This window comes from Megalobrama amblycephala, linkage group LG19 (assembly GCF_018812025.1).
Source record: "Megalobrama amblycephala isolate DHTTF-2021 linkage group LG19, ASM1881202v1, whole genome shotgun sequence".
Lineage (NCBI taxonomy): Eukaryota > Metazoa > Chordata > Actinopteri > Cypriniformes > Xenocyprididae > Megalobrama > Megalobrama amblycephala.
In genome coordinates, this window is record NC_063062.1 from 13,413,009 (window position 1) to 13,438,823 (window position 25,815).

Below are 25,815 nucleotides of genomic sequence, written 5' to 3' on the forward strand. Positions count from 1 at the left end.
GTTGATATTGTAACCAGTGAAATTTAACAGCCTGTTTCATTATGCTAACCTCTGCTTTTTTTTGGTTTCTCATTTGAATGCTCTGTACTTACACAGGTCGTGAATCTCGGTTGCCACTCTGCATACAGGGAGAGGGTGTAGGCCCAAAACTGCAGTTCAACTTTGACTATCTAGACATGGGAAACATTGTCATTGGCTCTAAACAAAGCTATAAGGTACAATTGTAGAAAACCTCTCAGATTTCATCAAAAAATATCTTAATTTTTGTTCCGAAGATAAACAAAGGTCTTATGGGTTTGGAACAACATGAAGTACTTAATGACAGAAATTTTATTTTTGGGTGAACTAACCCTTTAAGTAGCTGCATGACACACTAAAGGTGCAAATGGGTCCATTCTGACATCAAATTTTACTAATTAAACATTTTATATTAGAGTCAGTAAGTGCTGCAACTGATTGCAGTTTGTAAGTGTTATTGTCTCCTTCTTAACCTTCAGCACAGTCTAAAAGACCCTTAGCGTTATCTCCTCAAAATCATTACACAGACTAAAGCATGTAGTCATGGTGGGGGAAAAATATTGATGTAACAGAAGAACCCTTCAAAGAATTGATTTACTGTGAAGCTATAGCAAGCAGGATCTCGCATCAAATTTAATCAGGATGTTGCTCACAATCTGCCAAGTGTAGCATTGACTCAACGGCAGTTTTAATTGAATAATAAAAGCCCCTTATTATTACAGAGTCTTGAAATAGACCAGTGTTTGGCTCAGTTTGAATACACTCCATGTTGAATTATGCAAACATTGTGGCTTTCCAATTCCTTTTGTTATTTGAGCTTTTGCATGATCCCAATAATATAATTGTCCTGAAAGTTTTGGATTGTTTGTTTGAGTCTGATTTGTCCCTATGGGCCTCTTTTTGAGGTAGTATCCAAGTGTATGATTAAACAGCGTAAACTGATCCCACCGGTGAAAGAATGAAACAATTGGATGTTCAGTCTGTGCAGGCATAAACACTGAATCTACAGACCTTCTTTCTTTTGTGTTCCTTGTCTCTGTCTGTTTTCTCTTCTTAGCTGCTTCTGAGCAACAAGGGACTGATAAAGGGTGTCTATAAACTAGTGCAACCCAATACAGTGCTGGGGCTTTGCTTTTCCTTCAACCCCTCTGAAGGCATGATCCCACCCGGAGCCTCCCAGACACTGGAGGTCCACTTCTCTTCTGACAAACTGGGCGTCTTCTCTGAAGAGTTACACTTCAGTGTGGTGGGAAACCCCGAGCATGTCATTGTCACATTCAGGTAAACCTTCAGCAAAACAAAACACCGGTCATGAATTAGAGGTCTAAAACAAGAAATTTTAGGCATTTTAATCATTTTCTTATCAGAAGAGACACTTGTTTTCTCTCATGCTAGACACTATTTATCACCTTATCAAATTCTGTCGTAAATGAAATATTAGCTAAACATAGAAAAAGTCAAATGTCTTGCTTGGTATCTGTTACAGTAAATTCATCTCTTTTGTCTTGAATTGCTAATTTTCCACAACATGTTTCCAGCCAGTCCCCATTGCTTTTCACTGTTATGTACTAATGGCAGTTTTAAAACATTAACCAAACCTTGACTTATGATAGATTGCCTGTCCCATTTATACACATTACACCCTGGTAGGCAACATACTAAGAAAAGGTCATAATAAAGTCTTTTTATAATTATACAATTTTATTTATACATAGCCACATTTTTTATTATGTTCTGAGTAGGTACTTCTTTTGAACAAGTAATTACTTTGCGACCGTTGAATGTTCTATATAGTATGTTCTATATAAAAAAAGTTCTATATAGTATGAATCTGTGTAGTGTGAATGTATTTTGGACATACTTCATTCGTTGTGTTGTCATTGTCATGTGATCTACCTGCATGAGCTGCGTTGCTTTACTGCCATTCACAAATCCTCTCCTGTGGCCTCATGGGATAGTAAAGTGTTCATTAGATGTGCACTTTAGAATCTCCCAAGTAGTAGGTCCTCAAGGTACTTTTTGTCTTGTGTTTTATGAATACAGTGAATTCGGACTTACTACTCTTTAGGGCTTTTCACACTGCGCTTAACCCCGTCGTTCTAAACACTGCTTTTAACCCCGGGTAAAGGAAAGTTTCACACTTGTAATTTGAAGCGGGGTTAGCACTGCTTTTTACCCAGGGTTATGAAACCCTGCTCCGGAGAAGGGTTATCACCACTTTTGTGGTGTTAACCCCGCATTGCGGTGCCAAACTTGTACAGTGTGAAACGACGTGATGTTAGAATGTTACAGCTAGACACTTAGCACCATACATCCAATTGCGTGCTCGTATTTGCCTGGTTTGGACAGTCACAGAAACACTGCGCATTGTATATAAACAGTATATTCAAAGTCTGAGAGGAAAAATATCTGAAGAAGAGACCATTTCATTTTTACTTTTATAGTCCGAAAAGTCCATTCAGTATAAACTAGATAGTACAGTCGGCAATACGAGGATGTGCAATGTTAGAGCTTTTAAACAGGTTGCATGCTGCGTTCATCCAGTCAATGACACTGACACTGCAAATATGCAAATAAGAATGTTAATGCAGGGTTTAGGAATGTACAATGTTAAACGTCAGCTTATGAATACCCAGGATTAATGACTAACCCTGGGTAAATTATGAGCAGTGTGAAATGTGAAGTAAGAAAACCCAGGATTCCGTTTAGAATGACCCAGGGTTAACTATTTCAAGTGTTAAAAGCCCTTTTATGTACAATTGTTCATATACTATATAGCAGGGAATTATGCAAATTCGGAGACAACCCTAGTATTTCTTGAGCTTAACCAGAATTAGAACAGTTAAGATATCCTTTTCCTGATGCAAAGATTGCCCCATATTGTACATCCTTCCTTTTAATCAACCCCCTCTTATGACCATTAGCAAAAACCATCAATGTTTCTCCTTCACTCTTCGTTGTTTTAATCATTAGCTTATGGCTGAATCTGTATAGGCTGAACCTTAATTAAATGAGCGAAGCAGAGCTCTGCTGAAATTTTTCAAACTAGCACAAGCCACTTCCCCTTTGATTAAGATGGATTACCATTGAAAGTGCTGAATGTAGACATTACTAAACTACCACTCTGCCTTGTCATCTAAAAACAATGCCACTCATTCCTCGTTTCACTGGACTTCACCTCAACAGCCTTTTAGTTTTGTATAATTACTTGTAGTGTAGCATTTTCATTGGCCTTCATTCTTGTTGAGTAGATTTTTTTTAAAAGTTTCCTCGTCCCTTCATCTCTTGCAGGGGGTGTTTAATTGGGCCTACATTCCACTTCAGTGTCCCAGAGCTCAACTTTGGGGAGGTGTCCTTTGGTAAATGAACTTGCACTATCCACTTCATCAGTCAGGATCGAAGTTAGTATTTAATGCTTGTTTTGCATATTAGTTGTGTAATCAGAAATCTTCTATCACTGACCCAAGGGTTTCCGCAAATGCTGACATGTCGCCTTAGCAACACTTCAGTGGTGCCCATGAGCTTTGCACTGCGGATCCCCGGAGATGGCACAGGACAGGCGAGCAGTACCAGCACAGACCAGGTCGCTCAGCCGAACAGAAATGAATGGGGACTGGGAGACAAAACTGAAAGACGACCGAAAGAGTTTATCTTATCACTCAGCACTGGCACCGTTCGTGCTATGGCTGAAATAGATATCCAGGTATGTTTGCTCTTTCTGATTCTAAGCTGAGCTGTCAACGTATTATCTCGCTGAATACCTCAAAGCGATTTGAATCAATTTCCCTATGCAAAAGCAGAAGTGGCCTGTCAAGATGTTCCCTATGACCTGTCCGGGCCACAAACATCAACAGTCTCCCAAGAGATGAGAAACTTTGGTCTTTAAAACTAAGTGCAGCCTTAAATGTCCGTTCAGAGCAGACCTTTAATCCCTATTAAACCTCAGACAGCTTGGACTTTTTAAAAAACGGGCTGCTGTATTCCATTAATAGAAAAATGGGAGGTGGAATATATTGGAAAAGGTGATAAATGAGAACACTAGCCACTGCCTCTCTCTCTCTCTCTATAGGGCTGTGATTATCTCTCCCATGCTCCTTTCACTGGTTGCCAGGTACCTTGCATACCTGTCATGTGCTGGTCTTTTCCCATCAATGGGAGCTGTCAGCACTTTGGAGGGCTAATCTGTTGGATGTGTCCACCTGTCTTTGTGCTTTCTGTGGATGTGGGTGTCTCCTGTCAGTGTGCAAATGTGCCTCTCCCACTATGTGACACGAGTGTGGCTCACTGTGCTCTAATGAGGCCTCAGCACAAGAATACATATTAGGGGCTTGTGGTTAGTCCTATTAGTGGAATGGGACAATATTCCCAGATGCATCGCACAGCTGGCCGGCAGCCTCCCAGACATGTTAGCATAATAAAAGAAAAGCACCTGGAGAGTACTTTGCCGTTCTTCTCAGGCGGTTACATTTCACGCTGACAGTTGTCTGTGATCCCATATGTGCGATTTCAAAGCACTTAAAGGACTGCAAGGAGAGGAATAATGCAATCTGAACAGTTTGGAATAACATGAGTGCTATATTTAGGCAAGCAGCTGTTAAATTTGTTCAAAGCTGTGTTAAGAGTCATATAAACAATGACATAGTTAAGTGGGTTTGTTTTATAAAATAAAGATGGAGATCTAAAATCTTATGGAGAATATAAATTACCATTCAAAAAATTGGGGCCAGTAAGAAGCAAGGATTAGCAAGGATGCATTAAATTGATCAAATGTGAAAGTAAAGACTTTTACATTGTTACATACAAATTTTTATTCACATTTTTCTGAACTTTCTATTCATCACTGTATCCTGGGGAAAAACTAACATGATTTCCCACAAAAATATTAATTAACTGTTTTCTACATTGATAAAAAGAAATTGAGCACCGAATCAGGACATTTAAAGGATTTCTGAAGGATCATGTGACACTGAAGACTGGAGTAATGACTGCTGGACAATAAATTACATTTTCAAAAAATATATTCAAATAGAAAACAGTTTGTGAGCATAAGAGACTTCTTTCAAAAACGTAAAAAAATGTTACAGACTCCAAACGGTATTGAACTGTAGTGTGAACTGTGTTTGTTTTTCAGTTAACCTTTTGCTCCAACACGGTGCAAGACTACAATCTGTCTTTAGTGCTGGATGTTCAAAGTGTTGGAGAGGAGGTTTTAGCTCTCCCAATCAAAGCTAGGTAATATATACACTTTCATGGGGAAAATAAAATAGTCTTGCTGTTTTCCATTCACAAAACTTATGTCTGAATATCCTGGTAGATGTGTTGTGCCTGATGTGGTCCTCAAGAGCCCAGTTCTTCAGTTCCAGCACTGTTTCCTGGGTCATTCCTATGAGCAATCAGTTGATCTCATTAATGATACTGACCTCCCTGCGTGCTATGGACTTCTGCCCCAGGTGATTCCTCCCAATCAAGTAAAAGTCATTGTGTTTTCTGTTGCAGCACTTTACAATGTTCTATAGAGACATTAGAGATAAGCGTTTTGATATTCAAGCGTTGTCCGCATGTTTCTGTTTCTGATTGCAGCCTTATGAGGAAGACCCTGCTCTTCTTTATTCCAGTCCTCATGCACGAGGAATCATCCAGCCATACAGCACAGTACAGATTCCATTAGTTCTTCAGGCCAAGACCGTGGGAAGCCTACAGGAAACAGCACACATTGCTATACTTGGACGTCAAGACCCACCTTTGGTGAGTATATGCACGTATGACATGCAAGTGCATGTTGTGACATTAGTGTTTATTTAGAAGTGAAGTGAAGTGAAGTGAAGTGAATTGAAGTGACTTGTGGCCAAGTATGGTGACCCATACTCGGAATTTGTGCTCTGCATTTAACCCATCCAAGTGCACACACACACAGCAGTGAACACACACACACCGTGAACACACACCCGGAGCAGTGGGCAGCCATTGCTGCGGCGCCCGGGGAGCAGTTGGGGGTACGGTGCCTTGCTCGAGGGTCTCCCCTCACCGACAACCCATGACCTTCGCGTTACAAGTCCGACTCTCTATCCATTAGGCCACGACTGCCCCAAAACTAGCATTCAAAAGTTTGGGGTTGGTAAGATTTTTAATGTCTTTAAAAGAAGTCTCTTATCCAAGACTGCATTTATGTGATCAAAAATACAGTAAAAACAGTAATATTATGAAGTATTATTACAATTCGAAATAATTCAGCAGCCATTACTGACACTGTTTTGATGTGCAGAAAGCATTAAAAAAAAATAATGATATCTCAGAATGAACTGATTTTGCTTAATACCAGCACATTACTATAACAAAATGCTAAAGAATACACAGTATAGAACAAAAGTTGGATTTTTTTTAGTTTCAGGAAGGGTGGAAGGCAGTTGGTTCAGAAGCCTTGCCACATTTTCACATGAGAGACAGATCCTCTCTTCAGCTATTACATGAGATGCTGCGCAAAACATCTTCCCTCTTTCTTTACTAGTGCTATCATCAATCATCAGCCACTGCTTACATTAAAATGATTAAAATGGATCATTTCATGCGTATACTGCTTTTTCTCTTCGTCAGAGTTTATGTTTACTTTTAATAGATCTGTTATAACAGTTTCTGTTGCAGTATCCCATTGACGTTCTTCCAGTGGAACATCACAAAAATGTAATTTTAATACGTTTTTTGCTAAAAAATGTTTGATATATGAAATTCTTTTCTCCATAGGAGCTTCTCCTGTCCTGTGTTGGCCAGGGACCTTCTGTCTCTGTCACTGCTGCCAAGCTGAACTTTGGCTGCATTCCCGTGCTGACTGATGTCACAAGGACTTTGCAGCTGTCAAACGACTCCCCAATCCCAGCCAGATTCCTTGCTCAAATGGTGGGTTCTAATGCGACAGAAGGGATGAAAAGCTTTAGTACTGTTTCCCTAGGGCCTTATAATGTCAGTTTCCTCACCTGATGCCCAATTGACTGTTTTCTTACTCTGGGTCCAAATCATGGTCTTCTCTGCATAACTTGTGAATGCTTTTTAGATTAGATTAGATTAGATTAGATAAGAGTTAGCGTAATACCTCCATATGCCTTTTATAAGTCCTAATTTCTCCTAATTTCCATTTTTCGTTTTGGTCGCTCTTTATATTAAATAAGCTTCTTGATTCTCAGCACTGATAAATTTGGCATTAGGCTTTGTTTAATTAATCCCTGTAAGGATTGCATGCAACCACACACACATACACCAAGAAACTTGGACAATACAGACAAACTCATTCAGATATTCAGGGCATCCTAGATTGTGTCGACACTCATTGGTAAACTGATCCGGTCTTCTCCTCCAAGGCCGAGGACTTTCATAAGCCCAGAGTTTTTACCAAACATTTTCCAGCTTTAGTCGATCCTGAATTTCATTACAAGCGCTCGATAGCGTGGCTGAGTGCCAGGCAGATGCTGACAGGAGTGCGTTGTGAATTGAAAATACTCAAAATGCAGTCTTTCGCTTTTATGCGTCCATCTGTTCATGTAGTTTCTGATAAACAAGTATTGTGAGTTTTTCGGAAAGATATGTCTCTCCTGAGACTGACTTTTGGTTCCATCGTAAAGCTCTACAGCACAATGAAGTTTAAAGCAATCAATGGTGTTAAACCTTCTAATGCAGGTCTGATCTGATTATTGAAATTTCAGCTGGCTTGTTCTTCACTTGATTCCTCTCTCAAGGGGAAGTTGCCCCAACCTCGATCTAGCTCCCTATCGACCGGCTCGTCTATCTCTCTTCCCCTCCTCTATCTCTCTCCCACTAGGTTTGCCATTTCTCTTTCAAATAAAGACTTACGGAGTGATCTATGTCTCCCTGCTGACCCCCTTTAGTTCAGTGCAGTTCAAATGATAGGGCCCTTTCTCTACCCTCTACCTGCTCAAAGGTGTTTCTCCTTGCTGAATACTGAATTTGTAGTTTCCTTCCTCCAAGGGCAGCCTACTGCTGGTGATGACTGTGTTGAAGCACAAGCCATTGGCAAACTTTTTTGTCAATTTAAACAAATACTATTACATTCTAAAGGATCATGTGACCCTGAAGACTAGAGTAATGGCTGATTAAAATTTACCGGAATAAATTACATTTTAAAGGTGCCCAAGAATGCTTTTTCACAAGATGTAATAAGTCTAAAGTGTCCCCTGAATGTGTCTGTGAAGTTTCAGCTCAAAATACCTCATAGATTTTTTTTAATAAATTTTTTTATCTGCCTATTTTGGGGCATCATTAACTATGCACTGATTTTTTCAGCGCGCCGCCCCTTTAATTTGCGTGCTCCCTGCCACACGAGCTCTCGATTATATTACAGCACATTTACAAAGTTCACACAGCTAATATAACCCTCAAATGGATCTTTACAATATGTTCGTCATGCATGCTGTATGCATGCTTCGAATTATGTGAGTAAAGTATTTATTTTGATGTTTATATTTGATTCTCTATGAGTTTGAGGCTATATGCTCTGTGGTTAACGGCTAATGCTACACTGTTGGAGAGATTTATAAAGAATGAAGTTGTGTTTATGAATTATACAGACTGCAAGTGTTTAAAAATGAAAATAGCGACGGCTCTTGTCTCCGTGAATTCAGTAAGAAACGATGGTAACTTTAACCTCATTTAACAGTACATTAGCAACATGCTAACGAAACATTAAGAAAGACAATTTACAAATATCACTAAAAATATCATGCTATCATGGATCATGTCAGTTATTATTGCTCCATCTGCCATTTTCGCTGTTGTTCTTGCTTACCTAGTCTGTTGATTACTGGCTGCCCTTGTCTAATGCCTTTCATAATGTTGGGAACATGGGCTGGCATATGCAAATATTGGGGCATACACCCTGACTGTTACGTAACAGTCGGTGTTATGTTGAGATCCGCGTGTTTTCCGGAAGTCTTTTAAACAAATGAGATTTACATAAGAAAGAGGAGTTTGAACTCAATGTATGTCTTTTCCATGTACTGAACTCTTGTTATTCAACTATGCCAAGGTAAATTCAAATTTTGAATCTAGGGGACCTTTCAAATATATTAAAAAGTTATTTTAAATGTTAATAGTATTTCACAATATTACTCCTTTTGCTGTATTTTTGATCAAATAAATGCAGCCTTGGTCAGCCTTTTCAAAAACTATTAAAAATCTTACCCACCCCCAAATTTTGAACAATAGTGTATGTGAATTAGTGCTGTCAAACGATTAATTGCGATTAATCACATCCAAAATAAAAAGCCGTGTTTACATAATATTTGTGTTTGTGCTGTGTATATTTATTATGTATATACTGTATAAATACACACACATGCATGTATATATTTAATAAAAATACATTATATTTATATATAAGATATTTATATTTATATAGAATATAAATTATATAGGTGTATACCTATAAATATTTCTTAAAAGTATACATGTATGTGTGTGTATTTATATACACATAATAAATATACACAGTACACACACACACATATTACGTAAACACAAACTTTTATTTTGGATGTGATTAATCATTTGACAGCACTAAATATATTCAGTTTGTTCATGGTTATGCAATAATATGTTATGAATATCATAATGTTTCTTTGGAAATCACAGTATAGCCTACATTACAATATATTTCAAAGGGACCCTTATATAAAGTGTTACCAAAACACTTTACTACCCCTGATGATCGTATTCAGTATATTTCTCCAGAATTATTCATGTGGCTCTGCTGTGGCTCACAGTTGAGTGAATATGAGATATGAGTGTGACTCCTCCTGATTGGCCTCTAACACACCGTCTGCCTCACAAACACACTTTGCCACACAGGTCCTGCATAACTCAGAGTTCATATCAGTTTGGGGAGTTGGTTATGAAAAAGTTTGCTGCCAATTTATCTATGTGAGGTGTTTGCACAATTTTCTGGAATACTTGATTCTGATTGAACTGTTTTCCAATGCGTGACAATGCGGTCAAATATTTTTTTGTGGAATGACTACTAAATTGCAGCCATGTAACAAGTGGGATAATGTACATTCTGATGGTCTTAATGTCTTCGATTGTGCACACTGAAATGGGAAATTCTTTACCTTCAATTTCCTCTCTACAATCTGCTCACTTAGTTTTTCCCTTTGAAGACTGTAGGAGAGCATAATGAAAATGATGATAAATGTGCTAAAAGCTATACTCAGCCATCAGGATGAGCCTCACTCTTAAGATAAATAAAACGCTATTAATCAGAATCCCTTAACACACCAACACCCATTCTCCTTATTCAGTCAGAAAATCCCAATTAAAAGTTAATGTGCAGGACATCAATCATTTGCCCGCATTATGAAAATTGATTTGAATCCTCCGCCAACAGTTATGGAAAGCAGTGGTACAAATTAAGCAGCTGGTAGGTTGCACTTTTGCATGCAAAGACAAGCTTGCACTTTTTTCACATTGGTTTATTTCTTGTTATGAGAAAATGAAAGGAAATAATGAAAGTAGGGAGAAAAAGTAGGACAGAGAGGAGGCGCTTAAAACTGGGATTTGAAAGAGGAAAAAAATGCTTATGCATATCCTCCATGCCAATACCCCATTGTATGAGCAGCGGTGCAATCGAAAATCGCATACTATCTGAGTAGGTACTACATTGGAATTTGAATTTACTTTGCGACTATACTTTAAAAAAAGTATATTCTATGTAGTATGAATATAGATGTACTACATCAGCCATATTGTTACTGTTACGTGACCTACAGTTGAGTTGCTTCACTGCCATTCATAAATCCTCTCCTGTGGCCTTGTGGGATAGTTAAGTGCCCATTGAATGCACTCTCCAGAATCTCTGTGGAAGTAGTAGCTTTTCACCTACTGTTTTCGAATACTATCTATTTGGACTACTTTTTTTCAGATGCAGAAGAAGTGTTAGCCAGATATAAGATTCTTGGCTCATTTAAAACACAAACAGCATCCTTCTATTAGCCATTCAGTACTCATTATAAAACTGATACATGATTCCAATTCCTTTATATTATCGCCAGTCTTTCCTACTCCCTTCAGATAAAGAGAATCTTGCTGGCAGCACAAAGGGATATAGACACACTTACGTTTGCGTTATCGCTACATGGCTGCTCATTTAAAACCCTGTTCAATTACAAGACTGAGATAAGATTTTGCTTTTGAGTGGCAGCTACTTGTGTTGGAGCCAACCGGGAGGGAATGATCATTAATATTTCTCATTACCCATTAGAAAACTCACCCACTGTGGGATCATTTCCCCTGGACATTACATAAGACACAGAAGAATCAGTCTACACAACATAAGGGAGTTTGCCATTGTTTTGTGCTTGTGATTTTTTTTTTTCCCCCCCATGTGACTTGTATTGGACTATACTGCATATTGTATGAAGTTGAACTGATAGATGCTTTAGTGTGTAACTACTGTATATTAACCCATTTGATCCCAATGTATTCCTAGTTAGGTGAGTGTTTGTATTTTACTCATTGGATTGGCCAGTGAAACAAACTTTTAGTGAAAGTAAGTGACTATTCTTGGTCACAATTGTAACTGAGAGAAGAGTACAGAATCAAAATTGCTCAGTAAGGCCAAAGCTGTTAAAAATTATTATAGACACTACTGTTCAAAAATTTGAAAAAAAAAGAAAAGCCAGTTTCCACAAAAATATTAAGCAGCACAACTTTTCAGCATTGATAATAATAAGAAATGTTTCTTGAGCAGCAAATCGGCATATTAGAATGTTTCCAAAAAGAATCATGTGACACTGAGGACTGGAGTAATGATACTGAAAATCCAACTTTGCAATGATATTCAAATAGAAAGCAGTTAGTGTAAATTGTAATAATATTTCACAATATTACTGTTTTTACTGTATTTTTGATCAAATAAATGCAGCCTTGATGCAAGACATCTTTGAAACACATTGAAAATATTACTATATTACCCCAAACTTTTGAATGGTAGTGTTTTTTTTTTGTTTTTTTTTGTTTTTTAATTAGTGAGAATGTTGTCGATTAAACTTTATCTGTATGGAATTATTAGAATGTTTCAATGTTTATTATCTTTTTTTGCTGTCATTTGTTTAAAGCTACACAGTGAAATTAGTGATTTTGTGCTGTAACGTGTATGTGAATGTTGATAGGTGAAGAACAGGTCTCACTGGCTTGTGGATCCCAATGAAGGGGAAATTCTTCCAAAGGAGAGTCTGGAATTGAAGTTGATAGCCCATTTGAATGACACCGTACCCTTCCAGGATGAACTGTTGCTAGAAATTCAGGACAGCCAAAATTTTAACATTCCTGTGTTGGCCAAAGGAAAGGGTACCACCATAGTCACTGACCGCCCTTTTGCTCCTAGCCTGGATTTGGGAACCCACTTCAGGTAAATCAACCAACCACATGCAGATGTCTGTTCTTGAGTTTTGCCATTTACAATGACATGAGTCTGCTATTCACAAAACTTCATTTTCAGTTAAATTATTAAATCTTCTGGTCTTCTAGTTCCGGCCCATGTCAGTATGCCTTCAGAATTACTAATCGAGGACGTCGCACTCACCAACTATTATGGACCACAGAGGGGTTTCCACAGTTTAATAAAAGAGACATTCTGTCACCTAACAAATCTAGGAACAAAAAAAGCAAGAGTTTACAAACTTCAGATCAAGAAGGCCCTGTCTTCAGCTTATCTCCTGCACGTTTATCACTTCCTCCTGGCCACTCAGCTGACATGCTGCTAGAGGGCTCCTCTGACGTCCCTAAGGTACCTATATCAGAACTTTTTCTTATGGGCATATGAGCTATGAATCGTCTCTGATTGATGAATAGACAACATCCTTTGCAACAATTCCAATTATGTTGGCCAACAGCAGTTCCGACACAACCGGCTAAAGTTTGAATACTACGGTGATGAAGGTCCCGAAAGCCACACTTAATCCTCTTTTATTGGAGCCACACAGAGCTCTGCATTGACTTCCTCTCTAGAGCATTACAGAGATGCATGCCTCCTTGAGTCCTTATTGATTTAATGGTAAATTAGAGATGAGAGAAGGTGAGAAGTGAATATAGGCCTGCCCTGCTGCATCCCACGCCGGGCTGCTGCATTGCATAGCCATCAGTCGGTGTGACGGCTCTTAGGCATCATAGAGAAGGGCTCTGTTTTAGTGCATTTCTGACAAGGCTGAGCAGGGTTTCTAAAAATTAAACTATCAAAGATGATTCACATCCATTCATAAATTGAGAATATGAGAAGGATCTCTTTATATATATATATATAAATGTGTTTTTTAAATGTGTGTGTTTATGAATTGCAGGTGGTTACGGAAAAACTGGTATGCTATGCTGTTGTCGGGCGTCAGTATGTGAGAGAGTGCATCATTACTACAGATGTCACATGCCAATTTGTCTCTCCAGCAGTAGACATTTCCTCCCAACAAATCAACTTCTATATGGAAAAGGTTTGCAAAAATCTCTCTCTACCATCAAGGGCTCTTATAGAGTTGGGTGTAACTCAGTACTAAGTAAATAATTACTGTAATTTAATTACTTTTCCCTTGAAAAATTAAAGTAAGGAATTACTCTTAATTTTTCTGTAATTTAATTACAGTTAATTCTGATGTAATTGCATTAAATAGTGTATAGACTAGAATGATTCAATTAGTGGTATGAAACAATAGTGGATTTAACATCAAAATTTAAGCCTAATGTTAAATATATGTTTTTAAAGGGTTAGTTCACCCAAAAAAATAAAATTCTGTCATTAATTACTCACCCTCATGTCGTTCCACACCCGTAAAACCTTTGTTCATCTTCAGAACACAAATTAAGATATTTTTCATAAAATCCGATGGCTTAGTGAGGCCTGCATTGCCAGCAAGATAATTAACACTTTCAGTGCTCAGAAAGCTACTAAAGACATATTTAAAACAGTTCATGTGACTACAGTGGTTCAACCTTAATGTTATGAAGCGACGAGAATACTTTGTGTGCGGCAAAAAAATAAATAAAATAACGACTTTATTCAACAATTTCTAGTGATGAGCGATTTCAGAACACTGCTTCATGAAGCTTTGAAGCTTTACGAATCTTTTGTTTCGAATTTGCCAAAGTGTTATATAAATGCATAAGTCTAGTGTTATTTAGTTACTTTTTCATATTTAATGCAGGGTAGTTGTAAAGATTTAAACTTTTATATTAAATGAATTTGTAACTATAATTTCCTCATCCTTGCAAAACTACAACAACATTAACCTATTTCTTATTAGTAAAGTGATATTTAATATTTAGAAATATTTTCATTTTTCACCCAAAAATGAAAATACTGTCATCATTTATTCACCCTCATGTTGTTCCAGACCTGTGTGACTTTCTTTTTTTCTGTGGAACATACCCAAGATACCCTGAGAAATGTCTCAGTTTTTTTATACAGTGGAAATCAATGGTCACCAAAACCATTTCTAGAATTCTTCACAGTATCTTCTTTTGTGTTCTTTTGTGACTGAGAGTGAGTAAGTGATAATAGAACTATCATTTCTTTTGGTGAACTATCCCTTCAATTACTCATATTGTCAATATTGTATTGTGTGTGTATGTTAAATGTCAGGTCCATTATCTGTGCTGCAGCTCAGTGGCTGAACATGTACCCATTATCAAATGTCCTTTCACTTTTTATGAAGCATAATATGCTTTCTGTACTGCTGAAAAAATAGTCAGCAGTGTGTGCTTAGATTGAGGCAATTATCTGCTCCCTTGTAAAGGAATTAAGCTTAATTTATGAATGGTACAGAAGATATATATATGTTGTCTGTTCATCCAAGCAGTCAATTTCGATCCATTTGGAAGTCACTTGACTGCATAAAGACAAGATTGAGGGATGGACAAATGTTACAGTCTATTGAAATTGAAAATAGATTGCCGTCCCCAAGTATTGACAGTAAAGACCATGCAGTTATGTCCAGCTCATTCAAATGAGCCGTCCAAATTTACTTCTCATTCGCAAAATGATTGTAAGTGAGCTGAGATGGCAAATTCATTTGAACCCCAGCTCACAGCTCAGCATTGATGCCCTGGCATCTCAGGTCCTCTTCTGTTTTTTAAAAAGCTGTAGAATAAGCAAAGTGAGCTCAGGAGGAACCATCATTATAATGAAAATGATTTTCTGTCTGCCTTATTTCACTTTTATTATCTCTCTTTCAACACACACACAATTGCACACACAACACCACCCCCATTGTCAGATTCCTGTTTTCTCACATTTTTGCTGCAGCTATACATATTTTCATATGCTTCTTATATCTTCTGACAGCTGTTTTCAGGCACCTTGCAAGTCTGCATCTTAGAACTAAAAATGCAAATTTATTTCTGTGGCATTCTTTTTATCTGACTCTGTCCCATTCGTCTGTGTTTTGACAGCCCATGCTGCTAGATTTACTGAATGCTCCCTTAGTAGAGCTTGGAGGAATAAAGCAATTAAAGAGAGCGAGTAGGGAATGAGGGGGGGAGAGAGAGAGAGAGAAAGAAGGAGAGAGATGAGAGGGAAGCGGATGATGAGGGAAAACTCAGACTGAGATAAGAGAGTGAATTTTGCCTTTTAAGTATTGGCAGTAACATGCACAAATAACTGATATTTTTGCTTGCAAATGATATTGTGTCTAATAGCATTCATAATAGCTCAATATCACATCCTCACCACATATTACTGTAGTTTCAGAAATTCAAGATGCAAGATTGTACTTTATATGGTCACAGTAGATTGTGTGTGTGTGTGTGTGTGTGTATATATATATATATATATATATATATATATATATATATATATATATTAGTATTTTTCTAAATTTAATATATTCCTGTAAATATTCAGCAGCCATTACTTCGGTCTTCAGTGTCACGTGATCCTTCAGAAATCATTCTAATATGCTGATTTGGCGCTCTAGAAACATTTCTTATTATTATCAATGTTGAAAAAAATTGTGCAACTTAATATTTTGTGGAAACTGTTATGCACAATCTTTGATGAATAGAATTTATTTGAAATAGAAATCCTTTGTAACTTTATAAATGTCTTTACTGTCATATTTGATCAATTTAATATGTCCTTGCTGAGTAAAAGTATTCATTTATTTTTATTTTTTTTAAATTGCTGACCCCAAACTGAACGGTTATATTTTGTGTTTTATCACTGCTGTCCCCCCCAATATATTTATGGAGTTTGTCTGACTCACAGGCTCCAGATGTGTCTCTGGTTCCACTGTATCAGAGGCTGGTTCTGCAGAGCGTGTCCTCCTTGAACCTCTCTATGGAGCTGACCCTGCGTGAACCTTTTGGATTGTGTGATTATGACGGAGATGAACTGTTTACAACCTCAAAGGTAAACGGGTTGAGAGTAGTTGTTGTTATTGCTTCTAAAAGCAAAATAAAAACCTTATTTTTATTTTATCCTATTGTTGCACATCTATGCATGCAAGTGTGCAGGTAAGATTTTTATGCTTTCCATTACTTAGACCTGTGCATCTGAAGTTTTGGTCTTTCAGACTGAGTCTAATAGTTCTTCTCCTTCTGTAGAGACTGGTGCTGGCGGTCGGAGCTCAGAAAGAGCTGTGGGTGCGTTTCAACCCCATGTATCGACAGGACCGCCTCACCCGTGTGGTTGAGGACGTGCTGGAGTTCTGCTACCATGGCCACCCTCAGCAGGACCAGGTAGAGCTGAGGGGTGAGGTTCACTTCCCTAATCTCAAGTTCTCCAGCACCACATTGGACTTTGGCTGCATTCTCAACAACACAAAATCCCGCCGCAAGCTCACCATGACCAACTGCAGCCCACTCTGTGTTTCCTACCGTTGGGCCTTCCTGGTAGACCGACAGCAATGCTATATTAGGTAGGAACAATACATTGATTTGAGGTTCAAATTATAAATCATAACCTAAACGGACAGTTTACCCAAAATTGAAATATCTGTCATTTTTTACTCACCCTCAAGAACCACAAAAGGTGACATTTTGAAGAATGTTTGAAGAAATGTTTTTGTCCGTACAATGTGATGTATGGCATAAACTAAAATGGTTAGGAGCACAGGGACACCTGTCTGAAGAATGAATTTATTTGTGCTGTGCTTTAATTCCAAGCCAGTGCATTTTTAATGTAGCCCACTGCAGAAACTGGTATGGACTGATATTTAGCAATTCAAAGGCTGCATAAGTGACTTCTTGAGAAAAATGTTCAAGGAGTATTGATTTTCTGTTGAGAAAGAACAACAACAAAAAATAAATAAATAAATTGGAGGGAATTAAATGAAAAGCCCCTAAAGATTAAGCAATCAATGCTTTAATTCTGCACTCAGATGGTAAAGACGGACAGATGTCCAGTCAAGCCTTCCAAGCCCTGTGAGGAAATGCAATAACTTACTATAACTGAATAAAAGGGTGATGATGTATGACAGATTGATGCAGCTGATAGCTCACACTTTGCTGATGGGAGTGAGTAGTGGAGAAGCATGTGATTAAATAATGGGTCATCAGCATTTACTGTCTCTGCGGTGTTCAAATGGAGCAACTTGGAATAACTGTCCAACATTTGATCTCTGTGTTCTAAAATAGAGCATTCAGTGCCCTGTAGTGGAGCTGTTGTAGAAACTGAGTTAGTGTTTAGAGTACAACCAGTGTTTAATTTAAAATTATAATGTGTGAAATTTAATTAATATTTATTTGTTAGTTGTTCTAGGCATAGTTTTTGTCTTTTAATGAAGATATAATTAAAATTTAGTCATATTCAATAAATATAGATGTAATTTTAGTCCATTTTACTGACTAAAATAATATTTAATTTAATTTTTTTATTTAAAAAAGTGCAAAACCATTTTATATATTAATTTAAACATTTATCAACATTTAAAGGGTTAGTTCACCCAAAAATGAAAATTCAGTGATTAATTACTGTCGCTCCAAACCCGTAAGACCTTCATTCATCTTCGGAACACAAATTAAGATATTTTTTTAATGAAATCCATCTAGCCTCCGATAGACTGCAACATAAGTACCACTTTCAAGGCCCAGAAAAGTAGTAAAGACAAAGTTTAAAATAGTCCATGTGACTACAGTGTTCAAGCTCATCAGTGTTTCAGTGTTGTTGCAAAGAGACTTACATTCTGACTAGCCAGCCTGATGTACTATTTTACGAGGTTTCATATGAATTTGTATGATGTGATTTGTATGGAAATATATGATTTTTTAGAAAAGTAAGCATGAAGCACCCCTAAACCTAGCCGTCAGTGAGGCATAAGCAGAATTATCGAATTATTATTATAAATGTAATGTAAATCAGTTCTGAATGACTTGTGCATTATCCGTCATTTTGTACAAATGCGGTTGTAATATTATTTTCATGTTGTATATATATCTAATTAGTCTCAAATCTATAGCATGCATTAGGTCGAATTAATTCAGTTTACCGGTGTTCATTCACTGTACAGATTCAGCTGTATGACTGGACACTTTGAAACCAAAAAAAAAAAAGCATCCATCCATCATAAAAAATAATCCATATGACTCCAGGGGGTTAATAAATGACTTTTGAAGCAAAGTGATGGGTTTTTATTAGGAAATATCCATATTAACTATAATAACTAGATTCTGGCAGATTGCATTATGCATCGATTTACGGTGAAAGAGTGAACTCTGACCCGACGCATGACGCAATGATGAACGCGGAAGCGCAGAGGATAGAGCAAAACAAAACACCACTAACCAATTAGAAGTCTAAAATGAGAATTTTTTAAAGAGAAATGTCAGAGGATTTCAGTATAAAAGAAGAGGAGCTTGAGTTTGCTTTTCAGTCCTATTTGTTTGAACCGTGACAGGCATCTAAGCTTACTCTACATCCTACGTCATACAGTACATCGCATCAGGGGTTACTCATTCGCCGCAAGTCGACTTGCGCAGTATGCAAGGTTGTCTGCCAGAAGCTAGTTATTTGAATTTATAAAGTTTTAAATATGGATATTTTTCTTAGAAAAACATATCACTTCACTTCAAAAGGCCTTTATTAACCCCTTGGAGCCATATTTTTATTATGGATGGATGAATTGTTTTACCTTCACCACCATTATAAAGCTTGGAAGCAAGGATATTTTTTAAAAATATCTCTGATTGTGTTTGTCTGAAACAAGATAGTCATATACACCTAGGCTGGCTTGAGGGTGAGTAAATCATGGTATAATTTTCATTTTTTTGGTGAACTATCCCTTTAACACACTCCCAGCTTTACACACACGCTTATGGTTTCCTGGTTAGAAAATTAAAATTGTTTGCACAAAGCTTCATTTTAAAATTCAGCTGCCGATAGCTTGGGGTTGAGTTTTTGTAGTTTTAAATTGTTGTTTTAGTGGCTGCCATGTCCTGCGTCGGATCAATCGATATAGACTCCGTGGGGCTACAGTGCAAGCCAGTGAAGATTAATCACTTTCCGCACTGCTATTCGCTTCACACCTCGTGCATGATCCAATAAGACTATGACCTTTCCTATCATTATCGCGGGGGTTTCAGCATGCATTGTCCAGCCTGCTAATTAAAAGCCTATCAGTAATTAAACCAAAAGCAAAGCCGCTATTATTGCACCACTTCGTTGATCCATTTGGGCTCCCGGCACATGGCGGATTTTGTTGCTGATGGACAGTTTCTTGTGGTGTCTGCGGCTGATATAAGACTGATTACTTTTTTTCTTCTTTTCTGGTAGGTTTTTTAACGAGACGAGCTGGGGGACTGAAGGAGACGCTGGGGGGAAAAGAAAGGAGAGCGGGGAGGCGCAGTGGGAGCTGTTAGAGCAGAGAGAAGCTGATGGGAAGACGGACCCAAACAGGTCTGAGAACAGCTTCTGTGTGAGACTAGAGGCTGACAACTCCCTGAAGCCTCTCTGATAATAAGCTGGAATTATGAGGATACATATAAAGTGGGATGTTTACCCGAATCTCATCATGTTAGCAGACCTTTGAGTATTACCTCACCTCCTCACTGGTTCTCCAAGTTGATAATGAGAGGACGAAGCGTAGCCTCCTACAGAATCATTAGATTACTCAAGAGCACCCATCACGTACGCACTCATATAGAGGAGGGCAGGTTAAAGTGAGGCGCTATCTGTGCGTTGTGTAGCGTAGCGAGCGTTTCTGGCAGCACATGTCTCTTGAGAGACTTCAGCCTTTGAGAACACCTGCACCAGACTTCCCTTCACTGCGTTAGTATCTGAAATGCTCTCAGCACTGTCATTTGTTCCATGCTCTCAACCTGGTTCTAGAGATGTTGGTGAACATGAGCACATATTAAAACAAATACCATTCCAGCACAAAAAGAGGATTTTTTTGTTCTAGATATGGCTGGTATTTTTAATTTCCAGGGGTCCTGTGGAGCTTATTCATTATCTGTACTAAGTAATGGCCTCCTGATTTATCAAAAAAAAAAAAAAAGTTACATTTTTTGATCAACATTGCCCCCTGCTGACTCCATTTATAATGACACCCACTCTTACAGCCCGCTCAGCTTCAATACAACCTTCCATCTAGCTTTTACAAGATTTTTGATTTGCTTTTTTGCTGAAAGCAAAATATTATGACGCATTGATTCCATCAAGACTTATTCTGAGTGTGGCTCTTAGTCTTTTCTTTTTTTCAGAGCCTGAGATTTTCTGTGTGAACTTTTCCTCTAATAAATTACACCCATTCAATTATTTAATGCTTTCTGTAATTAATAGCCATCCTGACAGACTCAATTTAGTTTCTGTCTGACCCTTAAGGCGGAAAAAGAATGTGAAGTAAGAGAGATGGATATCTGATGATTGGTGAAAACCCCTAATAATGTGTCATTGTTTATATTTTTGCAGGGAGACTGATGTAATCATGCCTCAATTGGAAGAGGATGAATTGCATCATGGTAGTTACAATGGAAAAGAGCAGAATAGGACCTACTCAGCTCGGCCAGTGAGCACAGAGCTGGGAAGCAATCCCATCACTCTTACAGCCAATGGGCATCCAAGTGTGAGTGTGAAAGAGGTCCGTATAACCTTGCGTCCGTCCCTTTATGTTGACATATTCTCTAAAAGTCTGAAGTATTACATATTTTGAAGCTCCTCTTTTTCATTTTCATCTATTTCGTAGGTGTTTGATATCTCCTCACTGTATGGGGAACTACAGCCTGGTGACACCAAGCTGGTGACCTTCTCATTTCTTGGTCACGCTGACATCAGCACGCATGTGTTGGCATTGTGTGAGGTGGAAGGAGGACCCACCTATGAGATCACACTCAAGGGTCAGGCTTCTTTTGTTTCATATACACTGGACACAAATGACATTGACTTTGGTTTACAGGTAACGACACACTTTCACCATTATAGAATTAGGATGAATTCAGCAGAAATCTGTGTAAATGGAAGATTTTGTTCTGTTTTACAGTTGTTTGACCATGTGGCCGAAGCAGAGCTCATTCTGAAGAACACAGGGAAAGTTGGATTTGACTTCTCTTCTCTAACTGGAGAAACAGAACTTTTTCTGGAGCAGCTGTTACCTGGTCAGCCTCTCATCATCCCCAGCAAGGTAAGATGTTCTTCATGCTTGCAACACTGATTACTTTTCTTCCTATCAAATTTGTGGCTCAAGTGCATCATGTGTCATGGTTGTGTTTCTTCTGAAGGGTCACCTAGAGCCGTTTGCAGAAATCAGGCTCAGTGTATACTACCTTCCAGGGATCCCAGAAGTCTTTCACAAGACCTTTCAGTTGCAAGTGGCCTTTTATGAGACTGAAGTCATTACTGTAAGAGGAGAGGGTATTTTCCCTCGACTGTGCCTGGACCTGCCTAGAGACCTGAGTAAGTTGCTGTCGGTCATACACTACCAAAAAAGATTAATCAGCACAAGTGTTTTCAACATCAACAATAAGAAATGTTTCTTGAGCACCAAATCAGCATATTAGGATGATTTCTGAAGGATCATGTGACACTGAAGACTGCTGAAAATTCAGCTTTGCCATCACAAGAATAATTTACATTTTAAAATATAAAAATAGATAACAGCTGTTTTAAATTATAATAACAATTTTAATGTATTTTGTTCAAATAAATGCAGCCTTGGTGAGCATAAGAGCAAATTTTGAATTAGTTTTAGTTATAGTCTTAAAAAAAAAAATAACTGTCAACTAAATACATAAGATTTTGTAAAAAAAATAACTGTAATGCATTAATTAAGAATTTCTCTAAAATTTCTTACTGACCCCAAACCTGCAGACACTTAAGGGCCAGGTAGTGCACTGTATGTTATAGAGTTATTTTTTTACATATCTGAACAAGCCACCACTCTATTTTAGGCTTCATATTTGTGAGGCTTTCAGCTGTCCAAGTATGCGCAAATCCCAGGCAAGGAAAATTTTGACATTTTGAAAAAATGAGCACGTGCAATAAAAGATGTTATGAGAGAACGCGAGTCATTCATGAGGCTATGGCACAAGCTACTTTTCAGGCTTTTTGTTTCGTGTAAAAATAAAAAACGGTTCTCATCCCCTTTAAGGCCGGCGACACTGGCTGCAAAGCTGCGTGGCGTGTCCGTTTTTTTTGCTCCCATATTTAAATTAGTTTGCACACTGAGACACGCGTTCAGGCGCGTCGAGCCACGCAGAAAACGCGTGCATCTAGAAATAGAACCGACGCGTTTCCAGCAACGGGAGTGTTCTCTTAGAGCGCAGAACAGCGGAGTTTGTGCATGTCTGAGCTTGTGTTTTGTTGCTTTGCATTGTGGAAAATAGAATAATAGACAAAATGTTTAGCATTTTTACCCGTTATTATAAATCTAAATTATCTCGTTTTTAATTTCACCTGAATTTGTTTGTTTTAGTCTTAAAAGTAGCTTTTTAACAGACCTGTGTGTGTGCGTTTTATATCAGTGCAGTGTCCGTTCTCGGAGCAAAGCCCTGCCCGCGTAGGTGCGCCGCTTCCCGCTCGCGCTGCTCTCTGTAGTTTATAAGTTTATTTTATGTGTCGCGTCGACTGCACCAAATGCGAACTGCATCTGTGAAGTATTGGATGGTTCTCGAAATAATAAAAATGCAAACGGATTACAGACACAGTTCTTTATTAGAGAGAAAATATGTTCAGCCCCTCTCTCCGAAGTAATGCATGTTTCAAAAAATGGTATTCGGAAGCCCTAAACTTTTTCCTCTTACAAGGCTATTCCTGAATTCAGTATTATTCTGGGGGCCGGATGGAAATCTCTGGCGGCCGGATTTGGCCCGCGGGCCGCCAGTTGACCCATTACATATTCTTGGAGAAAACATCTCATATTGTTAAAGGTGCCCTCGAATGAAAAATTTAATTTATCTTGGCATTGTTAAATAACAAGAGTTCAGTACATGGAAATGACATACAGTGAGTCTCAAACTCCATTGTTTCCTCCTTTTTATATAAATCTCATTAGTTTAAAAGACCTCCGAAGAACAGACGAATCTCAACATAACACCGACTGTTACGTAACAGTCGGGGTGTACGCCCCCAATCTTTGCATATGCCAGCTCATGTTCCCAACATTATAAAAGGCATTAGACAAGGGCAGCCAGTATTAACGTCTGGATGTGCACAACCAAATCATCAGACTAGGTAAGCAAGCAAGAACAATAGCGAAAAATGGCAGATGGAGCAATAATAACTGACATGATCCATGATAACATGATGTTTTTAGTGATATTTATAATCACTTAATTTATTATTATTTATATAGTCTTTATAAATGTTTCGTTAGCATGTTGCTAATGTACTGTTAAATGTGGTTAAAGTTACCATCGGTTATTACTGTATTCACGGAGACAAGAGAGCCGTCGCTATTTTCATTTTTAAACACTTGCAGTCTGTATAATGCATAAACACAACTTCATTCTTTATAAATCTCTCCAACAGAGTAGCATTAGCCGTTAGCCACGGATCACTATCAAACTCATTCAAAATCAGAAGTAAACAATATAACAGTATACAATACTCACATAATCCGACGCATGCATACCGCATGCATGACGAACACTTTGTAAAGATCCATTTTGAGGGTTATATTAGCTGTGTAAACTTTAAGGCACTGTTCAAGGCAAGCGCGAGCTCTGTGGGCGTGGACCACGGGATTTAAAGGGGCCGCAGCATAAAATCGGCGCGTTTATAATGATGCCCCAAAATAGGCAGTTAAAAAAATTAATTAAAAAAAATCTATGGGGTATTTTGATCTGAAACTTCACAGACACATTCAGGGGACACCTTAGACTTATATTACATCTTTTAAAAACATAATCTAGGGCACCTTTAACATGAATGATATTAAAATTTGAACATGCAATACAGATGCAGATTTAACTGCTGTGACATATAAAAAATATTTTCTTAAAATTAAATAAAACCACTTCTCCTAAAGAAGAATATACAATCTTCTTTTCAATGAATCATATATGCCTTCTTTATAACAACTTGCATACAACATTATTCTTTCAAGCAAACATATTTATTTGTATAAGTTAAACATTATTAATCCTTATTACACCTATTAAAGAGCAGTGAGTGATTTTCTCTGTCTTTTGTCATTTGATCAAAATTGAGGGCACAGACTGCAGCAGGTTTATTAGGCTGCTGTCACTTTAAAACTGAATGCTGGGATCCAATTCACTGATGCACATCCAATATTCACAAACTACGTTTTCTTAAGGCATAACCGACTGTGTTTACATGAATACTCTCTCAAATGGACATTTTGACATAATTTTGTGTGTATTTGTCCGTTCAGGCTTGAAAAGACGCAAAAGAGAGCTCGATTCAGTACTCGTACGCTGACGTCTGAGCGACGGCTTTCTGTTTGCACGGCTGCACGCTTCGGGTGTGTGCACAGAAAACCTAACCGAATAGAGTTCTCTTTTGTGTCTTCATGCTTTTTTAGATTTATCCATATATCTGCTCTTTTCTTTCTCCCAGATGTTAACATTTTTGAACGCTTTATGAGATGCAACAAGTGTATGCCAACATATGGGTAGATCAGCACATTACAGTTCAAATGTGCGCATCTACCATGAAAGACATCAGTTCTGACTGGATTTTCGTCTCATTGTTAGTTATTTATTATTTTGCCCTGCTCTTTTTGTACTATTTCTACCCATTGTGTACACATGAGAGTGCGGTTTGTGTGAATGGTCCCTTACTTTTCTCTCACTTAGTGGATGATAAAACAGGCAAAAAAGATCCTATTGATCCCAACTCAAAGATGAAAAGGAGCTTTAAGTTAGAATTTTGTGTATAGCCATTAAGTTTTTGGCCAAGTCAGACACTATACGTCTTCATGTGATCTAATAGATCGAACCTTATAAATGAATTAGCCATTCTGAGGCCAGCAGAAATTCACAAAATTGTTGAACACATTGAATAGTTCAGACAGGATGTTTTACATTCCTGAATATGGTCCAACTTTCACTCTCATCAAATACACTTGAAAGGAGGCCAGCCCTGCGTCCTGGCTCACCTAACCTTTAATCAAACACAGTCGCACCATGCCAGCTTGCAGGCAGACGTAATGGACTTGACCTTGAATTAGCTCAGTCTCTGTGCTAGAACTGTTCAAACCCATTTTCTTGTCTGATCTGCAGCCAGCCTGAAGAAGTGTTATTTATCTCAGAAACAAGCAGTTTTACTCTCAGTGGGAACTGAGGTCTTGTGGTTATAGAGCAAATGGTGCAACTATTATTGAGGAAGGAGTGCTGTGTTGCTCTCTGATTACCTATTGA

At 38.0% G+C, this 25,815-nt stretch overlaps 1 protein-coding gene across 1 annotated transcript in view; it reads left to right on the top strand.

Annotated features, from left to right (window-relative positions):
• The window catches only part of hydin (HYDIN axonemal central pair apparatus protein), an 83,419-nt gene that overhangs the window by 26,399 nt on the left and 31,205 nt on the right, over positions 1 to 25,815 (top strand). Inside the window, 18 exon segments of the mRNA XM_048168685.1 lie at positions 97 to 215; positions 1,076 to 1,299; positions 3,310 to 3,377; positions 3,486 to 3,721; positions 5,150 to 5,250; positions 5,333 to 5,468; positions 5,599 to 5,763; positions 6,757 to 6,909; positions 12,189 to 12,427; positions 12,547 to 12,805; positions 13,356 to 13,499; positions 16,268 to 16,411; positions 16,606 to 16,919; positions 19,772 to 19,894; positions 20,909 to 21,077; positions 21,183 to 21,392; positions 21,477 to 21,617; positions 21,715 to 21,889. Coding sequence (XP_048024642.1) covers positions 97 to 215; positions 1,076 to 1,299; positions 3,310 to 3,377; positions 3,486 to 3,721; positions 5,150 to 5,250; positions 5,333 to 5,468; positions 5,599 to 5,763; positions 6,757 to 6,909; positions 12,189 to 12,427; positions 12,547 to 12,805; positions 13,356 to 13,499; positions 16,268 to 16,411; positions 16,606 to 16,919; positions 19,772 to 19,894; positions 20,909 to 21,077; positions 21,183 to 21,392; positions 21,477 to 21,617; positions 21,715 to 21,889 — 3,120 coding nt within the window.